Consider the following 15,747-nt stretch of genomic DNA (forward strand, 5'->3'; position numbering starts at 1 on the left):
GTAACTCTTTGGCTTCAGTAGAGCTACTTCATGTTTGTAACTGGCCAAAGACTTTGGTTTTATTTAATCCTCATGTTTTATTTTGGTAGGTCTTGATTCCAATTTCTCTCTATGTTTCAATCGAAATTGTCAAATTGGGACAAATTTATTTAATACAGAATGACATTGATTTTTACCATGAGAAAACAGACTCAACAATTCAGTGTCGAGCACTGAATATTGCTGAAGACCTTGGCCAGATTCAGTATATCTTCTCTGACAAGACTGGAACCCTCACTGAAAATAAGATGGTTTTTCGAAGATGCAGCATTGCAGGACAGGAGTATTGCCATGAGGAAAATGGTAAGACACTAAACCTGTGTTCACAATGGGTCATTTTTGTCTTCTCAGAGAAGGTGAAAGTTTTGATAGGGGTCTTGACAGGTGGACTTCATGAGGTTTCTGTGGCAGTACACACTCACGGAAGGGATGAATTAAATCCATGGGCCCTGATGGGATGCATCCGCGGGTGCTGAGGGAGCTGGCGGAAGTCATTGCTAGGCCACTCTCCATCATCTTTGCTAAGTCGTGGGCAACGGGAGAGGTGCCGGAGGACTGGAGGAAAGCGAATGTCACTCCAGTCTTCAAAAAGGGCAAGAAGGAGGACCCGGGTAACTATAGACCGGTCAGCCTCACCTCCATCCCCGGAAAGGTGATGGAACAACTTGTCCTTGGTGCTGTCTCTAGGCACATCAAGGATAGGGGGATCATTAGGGGCAGTCAACATGGCTTCACCAAGGGGAAGTCATGCTTAACCAACTTGATAGCCTTTTATGAGGACATAACCCGGTGGATAGATGATGGTAAAGCTGTGGATGTGGTCTATCTCGATTTCAGTAAAGCGTTTGACACTGTCTCCCACAGCATCCTCGCAGCTAAACTGAGGAAGTGTGGTCTGGATGATCGGGTAGTGAGGTGGATTGTGAACTGGCTGAAGGAAAGAAGCCAGAGAGTGGTGGTCAATGGGACAGAGTCCAGTTGGAGGCCTGTATCTAGTGGAGTCCCGCAAGGGTCGGTACTGGGACCAGTTCTATTCAATATATTCATTAATGACTTGGATGAGGGAATAGAGTGCACTGTCAGCAAGTTCGCTGATGACACAAAACTGGGAGGAGTGGCTGACACACCAGAAGGCTGCGCAGCCATTCAGAGGGACCTAGACAGGCTGGAGAGTTGGGCGGGGAGAAACTTAATGAAATATAACAAGGGCAAGTGTAGAGTCCTGCATCTGGGCAAGAACAACCCCATGTATGAGTACAAGTTGGGGACAGACCTGTTGGAGAGCAGCGTAGGGGAAAGGGACCTGGGGGTCCTAGTGGACAGCAGGATGACCATGAGCCAGCAGTGTGCCCTTGTGGCCAAGAAGGCCAGTGGCATCCTGGGGTGTATTAGAAGGGGTGTGGTTAGCAGGTCAAGAGAGGTTCTCCTCCCCCTCTACTCTGCCCTGGTGAGGCCGCATCTGGAATATTGTGTCTAGTTCTGGGCCCCTCAGTTCAAGAAGGACAGGGAACTGCTAGAGAGAGTCCAGCGCAGAGCCACGAAGATGATTAAGGGAGTGGAACATCTCCCTTATGAGGAGAGGCTGAGGGAGCTGGGTGTCTTTAGCTTAGAGAAGAGGAGACTGAGGGGTGACCTCATTAATGTTTATAAATATGTAAAGGGCAAGTGTCATGAGGATGGAGCCAGGCTCTTCTCAGTGACATCCCTTGACAGGACAAGGGGCAATGGGTGCAAGCTGGAACACAGGAGGTTCCACATAAATATGAGGAAAAACTTCTTTACAGTGAGGGTGACTGAACACTGGAACAGGCTGCCCAGAGAGGTTGTGGAGTCTCCTTCTCTGGAGACATTCAAAACCCGCCTGGACGCATTCCTGTGTGATATGGTCTAGGCAATCCTGCTCCGGCAGGGGGATTGGACTAGATGATCTTTCGAGGTCCCTTCCAATCCCTAACATTCTGTGATTCTGTGATTCTGTGAATTCAGACTGATCCTGCTGATAGCCGTACATCTTTCCCCATGATTTGGATCCCTTCATATATATTGTGTTAAGAGACTTGAAGGCTGTACGTAACGTGCTGCTTTAAGTTCCAACATATTTGACACTACAAACAAAATATCTTCACTCGCTCTGGAAGAAGTCATGTCTACTGTGTTTTGCTTCTCTCCCTGCAATATTCAGAACCCAGAACGTTGGAGAATTGCCAATCTAGTCTTTCCTCTCTTTTTTTTCAACTATAGTGCCAAAGCTTACCTAGCATTTTAGGGTTCAAACATCTTGTTGACTGCCATAGCAGTGTACCACCTTGACGTAGTATATCTTAAGGCTCTAATTTGACATACTGTTGCCCTTGAGGATACAGTAACCCAAATAAAATACATGCTGAAGTCAGAGCTTTACCAGTAATGTTAAGGTTCAAGTCAAGCAGGTGTGTGTGCGTGTGTGTGTTAAGGCTGCAAAGATAAGTACCTCCATCAAAAATAATGACTGTTGTATTCTTACTTACATCTTACACACCTATTTATTGTTAGCCAAAAAGTCAACAAGCGGTGTTACTGGATAGTTGCTGCCTCGTTGTCTAATAGTGTAGCATTTTTCAATATACGTTTCATGAGGGCCTCCTTGAAGCCTTCTGGGAGCCAGAAGATACAGCTCCAGACACAAGAGAAAATTGGGCAGAATGACATGTAGTCTTTGATTCAATTAGCTATTTTATTAATTAAACTGCAACGTTTTTATTACTGTAACTGTATGTAAGTACTAGTGGCTGCAGACATTTGCTATTTTGCTGGTGAGCATTGCACGTATTCGATATGAGATAAAGGTGAGGTGCTGACAGGTGGACATGTGAAGCACAGCTGTGTATTAAACCCCCCCTTTCGGTTTTGCAGCCAGATAGAACTGCTCACAACTGTGAGCAAAAGGCACACCCTGCTGGCCACAGCAACGAATCCCTTCAGCCCTTCTGTTGTGTCACAGGAGCAGATGGTTACAAACTGTTTTTACAGTAATTTCTGCACATATTTTGAGAATTTTTTGGTGCGGGTGTCCAGGTGCTTCTTTGGCTTTGCATAATATACTGGGAAGGATGACAACAGCAAAGTGAGAAGAAATATTTTTCAGTTTTGAACTTGGTGAATGAACAACTTAAATAAAAAGCAGAATATATTTTCAGAGTGTTTTCTAAAGGAAGGAAAAGTCTTTCAGAAGAGCTAAACCAAAGAGTAGTGTGAACGGTGTAGCTGTGGCTGATCCACGTCTCATTGTGCCAGGGAAAGTATGTCTACCACTAACTTCTGCTAGTAGTTCACTTAGAGTTATCTTCCAAAAAAATTAGTGTGTTAATTATGTTTATAATTATTTCCTGCTGTGCCTTGTCTTTTACCTGGAGGGTAAGCATGTGCTTTTTCCTAACAAATCTAGAAATTATGTGAGCCCTGAAAATCAGTTTGAAAAACGTTGGACGTCCTATATTTTAGTCCTGTTTTACATTTCTTCAGTTGCATAGAGCTGCTGTTTGCAAGGCTCCTGCTACATATAGTAAGAGTTGCAGTGCAACACAGTACAGTCTTTTGCATACAAGCTACTTAGTCTGTACATATATTTCTGTATATCTGTATTGCCCAGGGTAAGGGGATGTGCATGAGGGAAGCACACAACAGCAATGACTGTGATTCAGTATAATGCTCCATATAGGTGCCCCCGTGCAGTGTTCTGTCTAAAGTAACGTGTGCCTCTTGGACCATGGCAGCAGAGCAGTGTGGTGTTATAAGAGGTGCCACACATGTTACTTCAGACAGAGCATGCAGGCTTCTCAACAGCCTGGAAGCACAGCAGAATGGGCATGTGTTGTTCAAATACAAACACGTACTAAGTGGCTGTTGCTGCTTTCTGGTAAAAGGTATCAATACCACATGTGGGATATTATATTTGGTAGTTGTGGAGAGTCATAGTTTGTTATGTTCCCACCTGTCTTTTTTTTAAAAGAGCTATTTTATTAAATTAATTTTGACATTGGGGAGATGGCCTGCCAAGGAAGGTGTAAGATCTGGTCTCCCTGCTTTCTTTGGACTCATCAGAATGGCAGGATGAGAGACAAGAGGCTTTCATTTATGTTCCAGAAAGAGAAGACAACAGGAAATAAGGAGAACTTAACAGGCTAGCAAATCTGGTAGCTCATTTCCTGAAGATAGCTAAGCTCCTGTGCTGTGGCTAGGAGGAAAAGGACTCACAAGTGACATAATAAACCTATTTCTATCTCATTTTGAGCACCAGAGCTGGGGACTCTGAGCTGTGGATAGGTCACCCGTTCACATAAAACAGAATAATATCTCACTTTTCACTTCTTTCCTGTACAGTAGCTGCCACTTTATATAAGAAAAAAATAGGGAATTAGTGGTGTGACAGGAGATGTCTGTATGTTAATATTGGTTTTTTCCTAGGATGCCATTGTTTGTATTCACGCTTTGATGAAATTAATAGGCAATGCATAGCTCTCAGAACACTTTTTCCATGCTGGCAGTGGCTGCAGACATTGAACTGCTAGTGTATGCTCATTGCATGCTATTTTCACAGTGACAGGTGAAAACTTGAAAGCTGAATAGTGTACAGTGATCAGTGCTGTCAGGATTGAGACTGCAGTCTCTTGCATGTGGTCAAACACTGCCCCAGAACTCCAGTGCAAACACTTGGCTATGTTCTTAACAAGTATATGATAGCATAGGCATGTTTCCATTTGCTACACAGGTTCTTTACACCACTGATCTTCCTAGCGAGATTTGTGGGACACAGAACTGCATTAATATCTTTGGTGCAAAGGTGTTAGACATGTCAATATAAAGTTTTATTATTGAAACCTGCTTTTCAGTTAAATACTTAGAAAATGTGTATGTGTGTGTAAGGGGGTGTCCAATACAGAAATGATAAGAAACACAGTTTCAGTGAGTTCCTGCTAGAAGCTGTTCTTGTCAAACCACTGGTATACAATCCTGATCCATCATAAAATAATTAGGCTAGAAAACATATCAGGAGGTAATCTGGTCCCGTTTCTCTGGCCTAAGGCAGAGTTGTTGCTATCATTCTTTATGAATATTTTTTTTTGTTTCTTCAGGACCTCCAGTGATTACCAATTCACTACTTCCTCAGGCATTCTGTTCTAGTACGTCACGTCTTCTCTGACGAAGTTTTGCTGATACCTAGCCTGAGTCTGTCTTGCCACAATATAGGACCATTGTGCCTTCTATTACCCACAGTGTGCATAGAAAACAGGCTGTTTTCCTTTCTCTATGCAATTGCCCTTCACATACCTGAAGACTGTTATTTGGCTTCCATCAATGTGACCTTCTGGAGGCCGTGTAACTGCAGCTTATTTTACTATTTCTGTGCAGCTCATGTTGTCTAGAACCCTGATCATTCTTGCTCCCTCTTCTGGCAACACTCCGGTGGAGTGTTGTTCTTGAAGTGCAGCGTCCCAAACAAGAAGTCAGTGTGATGGCTTGTTATGGGTTTTGTTTTTCATAAATGATGGATTCTTCTTCACTATATACTAAATTCCTTACTTTAAAACTTTGTTTCCTGAACCTCAAGGCAGTATTTTAGACAAGTTTCTTTTTGCTCATGGAACAATAATTTTATTTCCCTTTCTACAGCAAAGAGATTGGAATCCTATCAAGAGATGGATTCAGAGGCTGAGGATTCAGCTGATTGTCAGTGTGGCTCTTCGACCCATATGTCAAAATGTCGGGGGCACAACTGCAGAGCTGTGCATGAACCTTTGAACAGAAAGTCTTTGAATCAGTCGTCTGGTAGTTACCCTGCATTAGGAAGGGAAGATGGAGCAGGTGATGTTCCCCACTCAGGACACGTTGCTTTCAGCAGCCCCATTGTAAGTAAAAGCTGTTGGTTTTGATTCTAAGTTTCTGAAGCAACTCACGAAGGATTATCTTTTTACCCCCATTTGACCAGAGTGCTTGTCATTTAAGAAATCCTTTCTCTTTTCCATCAAACCAGGGCCTCCCATGATTGCTTGGCTGCATGCTGTTTGCAGCTGACATTACAGATGTTTGTTGGGTCACAAAGGTGTATACTTCGGTTCTTGCTGCTGTAAGTCCATGATCACTGCAGCTAAAATGACCAGCTTCATCTTAATAACAGATTGTTCTTTTGTTTTAAGAGGTTTCTAGTATTTTCTTTTGTTTTTAATAGGAAATATCTAGATGACCAATATTCTTTTGAGGTTATGAGAGGTAAAAACTCTGCTTCTGTGCTTCAAGGTGTCTAAATAGCATTCATCATAGTTATCTCTGTTGAACTGTGTATGAACTAAGGCTTTACTGTTTACCTGTCTGGGCATGAAGTTTGCCATCTTCAATGGGCTGGCAGCAGGCAGTGAAGACACCAGAGTGTTCCTCTGTTTCCTAGTATAACCAACTCAGCATCTGATGGAAGGGAAATTAGTGACATTCTACACTTCACTCATCTGTAACTGATTTAGCCTCCAGAGACTGAGATTAAGTTTATATCCTAATGGACAGTTTTGTTCATTGCGTCAATAGGAAACAGATGTTGTACCGGACACACAGCTGCTGGAGAAGTTCAGTCAAATTTCTTCTCATTCCTATCAACAATCAGAAGAAGCCAGCAGCAAGTTATCTTTGGAGACAATGTACATCACTGACTTCTTTCTTGCTCTGGCAATCTGTAATACTGTTGTAGTTTCAGTCCCCAATCAGCCACGTCAGAAGGTAAGAGGGCCTTATTTTTGGCTATTTGACCATATTTGTAAATAATTGAGCTCCCTTTGGTTTGATTACAAAAGGAGAAAACAGTTAACTGACATTCAAGGAATGATCCTTTTGTCTTCTATTGGTTTGTCCTGTTAGAAGGGAATTACTGTAAACCCACGGAGTGCAATGAGTTAATGTGTAATATAATGCTGGTAACGTTTTCCAATGCAGAAGAACTTGGCTTCAGTATTTTTGCTTTTGTGTATAGAGTGTTCGTAACTTTTAAGAGACAAATTTTGAGATTAAATTGCAATTGTGATTTTTTTCTATATTCTAGGTATCTTTTTCCAGATATGTGCATAGCTTCCTTTGAGAGTACCCTAACACTCAGGTTACCTTTACAAATAAGTTATTGTTGGCTGAAAGATAAGAATAATCTCAGAAGACTCCCAGAATATTGGAACTGAGAATGGTCTTACCTGTTTCCTGACTATTCAAATAGAGTTTCAGCAAAAGTATGGAAGATTAAGTTTCATATGTGTAATAATCTGAAGAAAAAATGCTTTGTGGTATGACGTAAAGTGGTCTCACCTTGAATGTACAGTGCATTTGCTAGACTGTCCTGGTTTAATGGTCTGGTGTGTGTTTAAGTCTTCCTGAGACCACTTGTTTTCAGAGCACACAACCTAACATTTATTTAAAGATACTACTATCTTTTTCGATTTTTTTTTCAGGATGGGATTTTCGTAACCCCATCTTTTGCCAGTTTTGACAGTGTTGCAGGGTAATTCCCAAGTTCAGCTTTGATTTCCTTCCCTCCATCCCCTGGTGATTTCCATTTGTTGACTTTGTCTTTTGAAAAAAAGTGTTTATGACATGTGCAGGACTAGATTTTGGTGTCCATCTAGGCAGTGAACCTACAACCATGCCTGGAGACATTCCCAAAAGGTATCCTGTGGAGTATAAAGTACCTCCTGTGTGTAAATAAGCCTGGTATTTTAGTGTGCTTCCAGTCATTCCCAGAAAGTGTAGTAAGCAGCCTACAGGTCCATGTGTGGATGGGGCAGCTGTGTTCATAGTTACTAATCAGCCATTCCTTAAAGGTGATGTAGAAAAATATACAGGCAAGATTCTTGGTTTTTTGAGAATAATATTTCTGGATGACTTGCTAGCAGGGGAGAACTCCAGGTGACTAGTAGGTAGGTTGGGAGGGGCAATGTGGCATGAGGTTTCTGAGTTCACGATTAGGGAATGACATGAAAGATCTTAGGGCAACAGAAGATTTCAGTGTTGCCTTAGGGAGAGGTGATGAAAGGGTGTTCCTAGTCTATTTCCATGATGCTGAATGGAAACATACCACAAATTGCGTGCAATTTCGGTAGAGCTGAAGCTGGAGTCTGTCCTTCCTTCATGCTTTTCAGTGGCAAAGGAGAACATGCTTCCTCGTGATAACTCATTCTTAACTCTTCACCAGTAACGAGAAATGAATGTCAGCCTTGCATGCCTTGTTCCTTGTTTGTAAGCTATTGGCTGCCTAACTGTAACAGTAAGCCAATTATTTTGTAACATTGATGAGAGGGGAACTGTCTTTTGTTTTAAATTCAGACATTAAAAAGTATTGATAAGGTACTGTGTTTTTAACAGTACTTGTAGCTAGTTACTGTGAGGGGTATGGAGTTGGTTTGTTCTTCACAAGTATCTTGTTAATTCAGAACAAGAATTAAAGTGTTTAGTTTCATTTGCCACAACTTTTAAAAGTTATAATGTCATACTAACTGTTTCATTACTGAAACAGTTGTAAAAAGAAGTGTTACACGGAGTCATGAATCAAACTTGGAATGCATACAGTTTTCAGATCAGAAGTATTTTTACAATTCTTTTGATTTGAATAATGAAGCTTTCACAGAAGCTGCTTGGTGTACCCATATGTTTATATGTTTAATTGAGCTGGCCATCTTTAATACAAGCAATCAAACTCATGGTAAATTTTAAATGCTATATTCATTAAGAAACATACATGGTTTGCAAGCTGTCCTTCTTTAATGTAATAAAATATGAAGAATTTAACATAAATGCTTTCTCTAACTGTTCTGTTCTAGATGAGACCCTCTTCGCTGGGTAGGATGCCTGTTAAATCACTTGAGGAAATCAGGCAGATGTTCCAGAGGCTGTCAGTCCGGCGACTAAGTTCCTCCCCACTTCCAAGTGTAAAAGAGTCATCATCTGAAAGCCCCAATAGTTTAGTGAGCAAACTGTCTATTTTCAGAATGAAACTGGCTTCACCTGCTTTGGATGGAGCTGCTCAAAGGTCTTCTGAGCCTCATGATACTGACAGCCCAGAAAATTCCCAAATGCCTCGAGAACTAGATATGATGAATGTAGCTGCTGGCTGTGAACACAACAGTGCTGCGTCATCTATTGGATTGTCTCCCTTACCTAAACTATGTTATGAAGCTGAGAGTCCAGATGAAGCTGCCTTGGTTCATGCTGCTAGGGCTTATAAATGTGTTTTACAGTCTAGGACTCCAGATCAAGTAACTGTGGACTTTGCAGGTCTGGGATCTTTAACGTTTCAGCTTTTGCATATCCTGCCTTTTGATTCAGTGCGGAAACGGATGTCCGTGGTGGTTCGGCATCCAGTCTCCAACAAAGTGGTGGTATACACAAAAGGTGCAGACTCAGTCGTGATGGATTTGTTGACAACTGCATCTGAAGGTATCTATAGAACTTCTAATTCTTTGTTCACCTTTGTCATTCTTCAGTTGAACAGATGGCCTGATTCATGAGAAGAGACAAGTAACCAAGCAGAACTGTTATTTGTGAATAGTTCCTTATAGGGCACCCAGAAAGGTAGTATTGCTTGTCACCTAGATATGGCTGTGCTGTGTGCTGGTGTGGAAACTAAGAGAGAAGCAGCTGTCATTCAAAGGATTTAGTGGTGTCTAAGCAGACCCTTTGGAGCCAACTAAAGTATTTCCAGTTACAAAGTAAGGTCACCTGCTTGAATAGTTGGCTTCTGCTACACAGTGAGCGGTGTTTATTAGAATGAGGTACTTGTTAGTGTTTCTGAGCTGTTGGAGAGAGGTGTCGGTAGCAGATGTCACCTGTCAGTGCTTTTTGATTTTTTTCCCTTGACTACTGACTATTTCTGTGTTCCTAGATGTAATATTAATATCTGTAAAGTTGTGTGGTGCCTCCTGCTGGGCCCTGTTTTTCGGGGGTAAATGTGTTTTGCATCTGCCACAGGAGGGATGCACCGTGTTGTTGGCTGAAAGATAAGAATACTTAAGATAAGAATACTGAAATATAATAATACAGTAGCAAAGAATCATTGATTTTTAAGTGAAGGCAGTAAAGAGAAAGTATTACCTGTGTATGTTAGAAATAAATAATTAAATGCATTTAAGTTCAGAAGATGTTCTAAGGGGTTTTTTTGATGGTTTGGAAAGTAATATGAAGGAATTATTTTTAAAGGCTTGCTTTCTGTGAAAGGTAGTTTGGTTTGTATGTTCCGTGGCTGGCTGATCTCAGTGAGGAAGAGGGATATTTTCAGTTCCAGGGGTGGATTTTAACTCACCCAACATTGGCCATCTAAAGTCTAGACAAAAAGCCTTTGTAGGCCATGGGGCAGAAACAGTACCTCCACAATCTGTCCTCTTACTAGGGGGGTAATTTTGTGTCTGGAGGTGCCTCTCCTTGCTTTGATTCTCAAACTAAACTTGGTACCTAACTTCTACATGTCCAAAGTTAGGTGAGTTGAATGCCTGTTTAAATAGTCCACCCTTTAACAGTTATTTTTAAAAAAGCTTTTCTGCAATGCCCTTTTAGCTCCCTCCCACTAGACCAGTGTCAGTAAAGCTGCTTGGGTGTCTGTGGCCCAGTTCATTTTAGAAAATAATTTTATTTTAGAAAAACATTTTGATATACTTGTGATGTCCAAAGATGTATCAGTACCAGATGGGTTCCCCCTCACTGCTTGTGCAGACTAGTGCACTGCATACTCACTATAGATACAGCCACAGTACATTGTGCAAATGTGAAGATACATTCATAGTTAAAATAAAACCTGTTAACATTTTGGTACTTTTAAAACTTATTTAGACCTTCAAAATTTTCTGCTAAATTTAGCCCAAGAATGCATGTTTAATTTGCTCTCTTTGCTTTTTGTGTGATACTATATACTAATAATTCAGAAATGAAACAAAAGAAGATTAAAGAGAGAACTCAGAAGCATTTGGAAGACTATGCCAGAAGAGGACTGCGCACTCTGTGTGTTGCTAAGAAGGTATTCCTTTTAATACATATTTTTAAGAATGTTTACAGTCTGTGACCAAACTGAGTGGTATCACCAATGGAGCAGCCATCACTGCTTCTAAACAGATGCTTCCATTGCCACATTTTGTTTATCCTTATGTTCTTTCAGGAGGAATTTTTAAGTTGACCCAGATCAATTCCTGACTTCCATTTGATTGCCATAGTTGTGGTCAGTTTAGGATGCCAGGCAGCTTAATAGCCTAATTCTAAAACTGGGGTTGTCCAATAGTCTGATTTTTCTTCAGAAGTCCTGAGCAGGTCTCCTTGTATGAAACTTACCTTGGTTGGAATTCCAGACACAGAAAACAAATTAAGTCAGACCTGTTTTATTTGGGTTCACAAATTCTGGATGCAAAACTTGGGTGACAAGTTCTGGATGCAAAACTTAAGTGATGTTTTGAAATTCGATTTTAAATTCAAAGCTGCTCAGAAGTAAAATTCCATAGAGATTGAAACAGGCAAGAAACCTCTTCACAAAGCCTTACGCAATGTGAAAGTGCAGGCTGTGTAGCTGTACAGTCGTCAAGCTGTACGCAGCTGTGCAGTGATTCTGTGGTTGTGTCAATGCTGCAATTAAAGAGCAGGAGGGAGAGTATACTATGCTCACTGACCTGCCTACCTTCCATCTAAATGAAAATCTGTCAGGCAGCTCCAGGAACCTGCAGGGTGCCGGTGAGTAACCTGGCTTGTAAAGCCTGGCAAAGTAATCTAACACTGTGAGCATTGCACTAACTCCACGGACATGTTGGAGCACGTAAGTAATGCACTGCCAGGGGCTGTGCTTCTAGGTTTGGTATGTGGACATCAGAAGTAACTGTGAGGACAGTTTTGAAAACACAATGTAGATACACGCTGTATGTTTTCTCTCCCTCTGTAGGTGATGAGTGATGCAGAATATACAGAGTGGTTAAATCATCATTTTTTAGCAGAAACCAGTATTGACAATAGGGAGGAGCTGCTGCTTGAATCTGCCATCAGGCTTGAGACTGAACTAACTTTGCTCGGTAGGTAGAAAATGCTGTAACTCCCAGGAAACTGCTTATGATGTTCAGAACTGGAATTTACCTGCCGAGAGCTATGCTAACCTCAATTTGTGTAACACATAGCTTTCTACAGACCTAGAATTTATTGTCACTCCTGAATTTTCATAAATCTTGCTGGTAAGTTTGTACTAGTTATAAAACACATTGAAGACAGCTAGTGGTCTTCTGTTGTTTATAAAGTATAAAGTTTTACTGATTTTTTTTTTAATTGGATTTCTTTTTTGTACTGACTAGAGTTTTTAACTGTTATCATAATAAGCATGTGAATAATAGCAAATCACAGGCCTGCCTGGGCAAACATTCACAGGGATTCTACTTCTGGACATGTGTTCGATCACTGTTGCACTTGTGGCAGAGCAGGTATGCTTCTGCTGTGTCCTTCTGTAATAACGTGGAGATAAGAAGTCAGGCATGCTTCTGCAGGAACCATTGCTCTGATGGTCATTCAACTGTGCAGAAATGGGGAGGCCAAAAGAAAATTAAAAACATTTGGTGTAGATGTGTAAAGGTAAACTGCAGGCAGTCTGGGATAATAGCTCTAGAGGGCTGCCCAGCAAATAACATTTGGAAAACAAAGTGCAAAGATCTGACTGTGGTGGTAAAGGCAGCTCATGCTAGGAGCTGAAGAGAGACAGATCCTGTTGTGTGGAAAGGTGTTATTTCCCTCATTTTGTTTCACATCTGCTCAGGGCAAATGCCATAAACCTTGATACTGAAAGGAATTCTGGGATTACTGGCTTCAGTTTCTGGAGAGAAGCCAGAGCAGTGCTGCTAGCTGCTGTAGTTTTAAGGGATGATGTGATATACAGGTACCCTTTTGCACTAGTCCGCAGAGGGAAGTCTAGTTGCTGTGGAGACGTGCTGTCCTGCAGACCAAGGCATTTTTTGTCTCTTGTCTCTGGTGGCACAGTAAGCAATACGGGTTGGCCCTAACATCAAATGGGAGTGAGAATAAGAAGGGTAAATGGCTTCATACTGCCAAGGTGCTTGCTTTCAGTACCTCTGCTAGTTTAGTTACCCCTGCCTGGGGCATATGTACATTGTGATATGCAGAGTAGAACTACGTACAGCACTTCTCATTCTGCTTCTCTGAACCTTCCTTTGCTTTATTAATAAACTTATCTGGTGTAGCTGCAGCTGTAACTCTGACTGTCCTCTTAGGACTGAGAAACGAAGACTTTGTCCTCAAAGAACAGTAACCAAAATTCAAATCATCTCAGTATTGCCAGGATCATGGAGAACAGCAGTGGTTTGTAGTCCACTGCGTAGGCAGGTATGAAATCCATATGGCTATATATAAAGCCTCAGGCCTTTATTTGAATGGAAATCTGTTTCTGGAAAGAATAGTCCTAATGTAGAGTACTTAACTAAGCACAGAACTGGATCTCAGTAGTATACATATTGAAACTGGATTCTGTTGGATTATGAAGTGAATCAAGTACCTCAGAAGGAGAGTGTTAAGTGTATAGAGTGCCCAAGTTGAAACAACATTTTTCTGTCTTTGTGCCTGGCAGTGTCTCAAAGCAGCTTGTATCAAATTGATCCCAGCATCTTCCTTCCTGCCTCTTTTGTTGACTTGCATCAAAATGCAGGCAGAGTGCAGAGCAAGGACCTGGAGGTTTTTGTCTTACCAGTGACCAGGGGCCATGAGCTCTGTGCCCTGTTGGCTGCTACTTACTAAAGAAATTGCTGTAGCATCAGAAATTTGCCTGACCTTTTGGCTCTTATCCATCCCCATGTGACAGACAGTGCTTTATATACAAGTTACTGGCTAGAGTCCTGGACTAGAAACATGCTAGGAGGGAAAACTCTGCTTTGAATTTTTTTATTGTTTGTCCTTCAGAATGAACCTAGCTGCAACTGGCTGAAGTTTCTTTCTGAGAAAATCTCTTAGCCTGAGAATCCCACAAGCCAAACCGTGTCTCCTGGTTATGATTTAGTACTATTGGTATTGTGACAAAGCCACAAAAATGTCCTGTACCGTGGTAAATCACTGGCACTGCAGCTTTTCAGAGATGGTTCTGCTTTATGCTGATGTTGTGTTACCTCATTGTTATTGAAACAGATTTTGTAAGCTGATTTTAGGGACACAGGTCTGCCTGCTGTGCACACCAGAAAAGAGGATATCTCAAAGTCTCTGTAGTTTTTTGGTGAAAGCCTTTCTATAACCACTAAGGGGTGTGTGTTAGAGCAGGTGTTACCTCCCTGTGGGGAAATACGCCAAGGCTGGCAGCATGGGCAGGAGGAAGAGCAAAACACAGAGTTTAGTGCTATGAATTGAAAGGACCTGGGACAGGAGGTACTGCAGCAATGAGTGGTTGAGAAACCGAATGATGAATGGCAGGTCTTTGCAGCAGTATGCAACAATATGATATAAGAGGGGATTTTGGCGTGGAAAAGGTGAAGGCTTGGGACAAGAGGTACGGAGGATTCAGCCTGGAGCAGAGTTGAGAATAAGGAAGAGAAGTGGGCCTTGAGATAGGAGGAATCAAGGTGATACATGAAAGAAGGTTTAGGGTAGTCTGAGGAAGGAGGGAGTAGGAATAATCGAGTATATTTGTCATTAGAAGCCTAGGAGTCTGTGTCCCACAGCCACTATGGGGTGAAACAACCATGAGAATGAGAAAAGTTGGCTTAAATGGGTCTTGTGAAGAGTTGGAGGCCCCTGAGGCTGTAACGAGGGTATGTGTCAACAGTCTCACATGTGATGGGCCCTGGGACAGAAAGATGTGGAAGGGAGGAATTCCCAAGCATGTCCCAGTAGGGTGTCTGTTTTGAGATGTGAATACACACAGAGGACCATCTTGTCGTGTCACTCTTGCAGCATTTGGTTTTGGAAATACAGCAGCACTAATCGTTCTGCTTGTCTAAATTCAGGTGCCACTGGCATTGAAGATCACCTGCAGGAGGGTGTTCCAGACACAATACAGGCATTACGGAAAGCGGGAATAAAAATATGGATGCTGACAGGTGACAAGAGAGAGACAGCTGTCAACATTGCCTATGCTTGTAAACTGCTGGAACCAGATGACAGAATCTTCACTCTCAAATCACAGAGTAGGGTGAGTGGAAAATTACACTTGTCTTCATTTTTTTTTCTCTGCTGAAAAATTCAGTCAGGCTATGTCACAGCCCAGTACGGAAAAATAAAATGTTCTCTGCTTTACCAACTGACCAAAGACAGCATGATGTCTTAGAAGATGAAAATTCTGCAAAACTGATGGTTTGCTTCCTTGCGGGTAAAATATGAAATCCTTTGTATGTATGTAACATCTGTTTCTTTATATACAGTCCCTAAATTATGATTAATTATTCTGATTGAATAGACTGCTTAATTTCTCTTTGTGGTAGGCTAGAGAGTTGACATGCTTCACATGTTATTAGAGATTTCAAACGGCTCTGAGTTACAGCATATTAGCAATGTAAGAACTATTGTAATGCAAATTCTATTGAATTAGGTTTTGTGCTGCTTTGTGTCATACATTCCCTCAGCCCTGCTTGTCTTGCATAAATGTACAAAGAATTGTCTCATTAAAGTACATTGCACACTATTCAGGAAAACTAATCTGCCAACAATTTTCTCACAGAAAAAGCCACCTTATCCCCACCGCCCAGTAACAGAGTC

At 41.6% G+C, this 15,747-nt stretch overlaps 1 protein-coding gene across 1 annotated transcript in view; it reads left to right on the forward strand.

Annotated features, from left to right (window-relative positions):
- The window catches only part of ATP10D (ATPase phospholipid transporting 10D (putative)), a 43,879-nt gene that overhangs the window by 15,804 nt on the left and 12,328 nt on the right, over positions 1-15,747 (forward strand). Inside the window, exons 8-14 of the mRNA XM_068403302.1 lie at positions 90-342; positions 5,689-5,924; positions 6,595-6,783; positions 8,865-9,480; positions 10,959-11,050; positions 11,957-12,083; positions 15,000-15,184. Of these exons, the coding sequence (XP_068259403.1) occupies positions 90-342; positions 5,689-5,924; positions 6,595-6,783; positions 8,865-9,480; positions 10,959-11,050; positions 11,957-12,083; positions 15,000-15,184 (1,698 nt within the window). The remainder of the gene's footprint in view (positions 1-89; positions 343-5,688; positions 5,925-6,594; positions 6,784-8,864; positions 9,481-10,958; positions 11,051-11,956; positions 12,084-14,999; positions 15,185-15,747) is intronic.

The sequence above is a fragment of the Nyctibius grandis genome, chromosome 6 (assembly GCF_013368605.1).
Source record: "Nyctibius grandis isolate bNycGra1 chromosome 6, bNycGra1.pri, whole genome shotgun sequence".
NCBI lineage: Eukaryota > Metazoa > Chordata > Aves > Nyctibiiformes > Nyctibiidae > Nyctibius > Nyctibius grandis.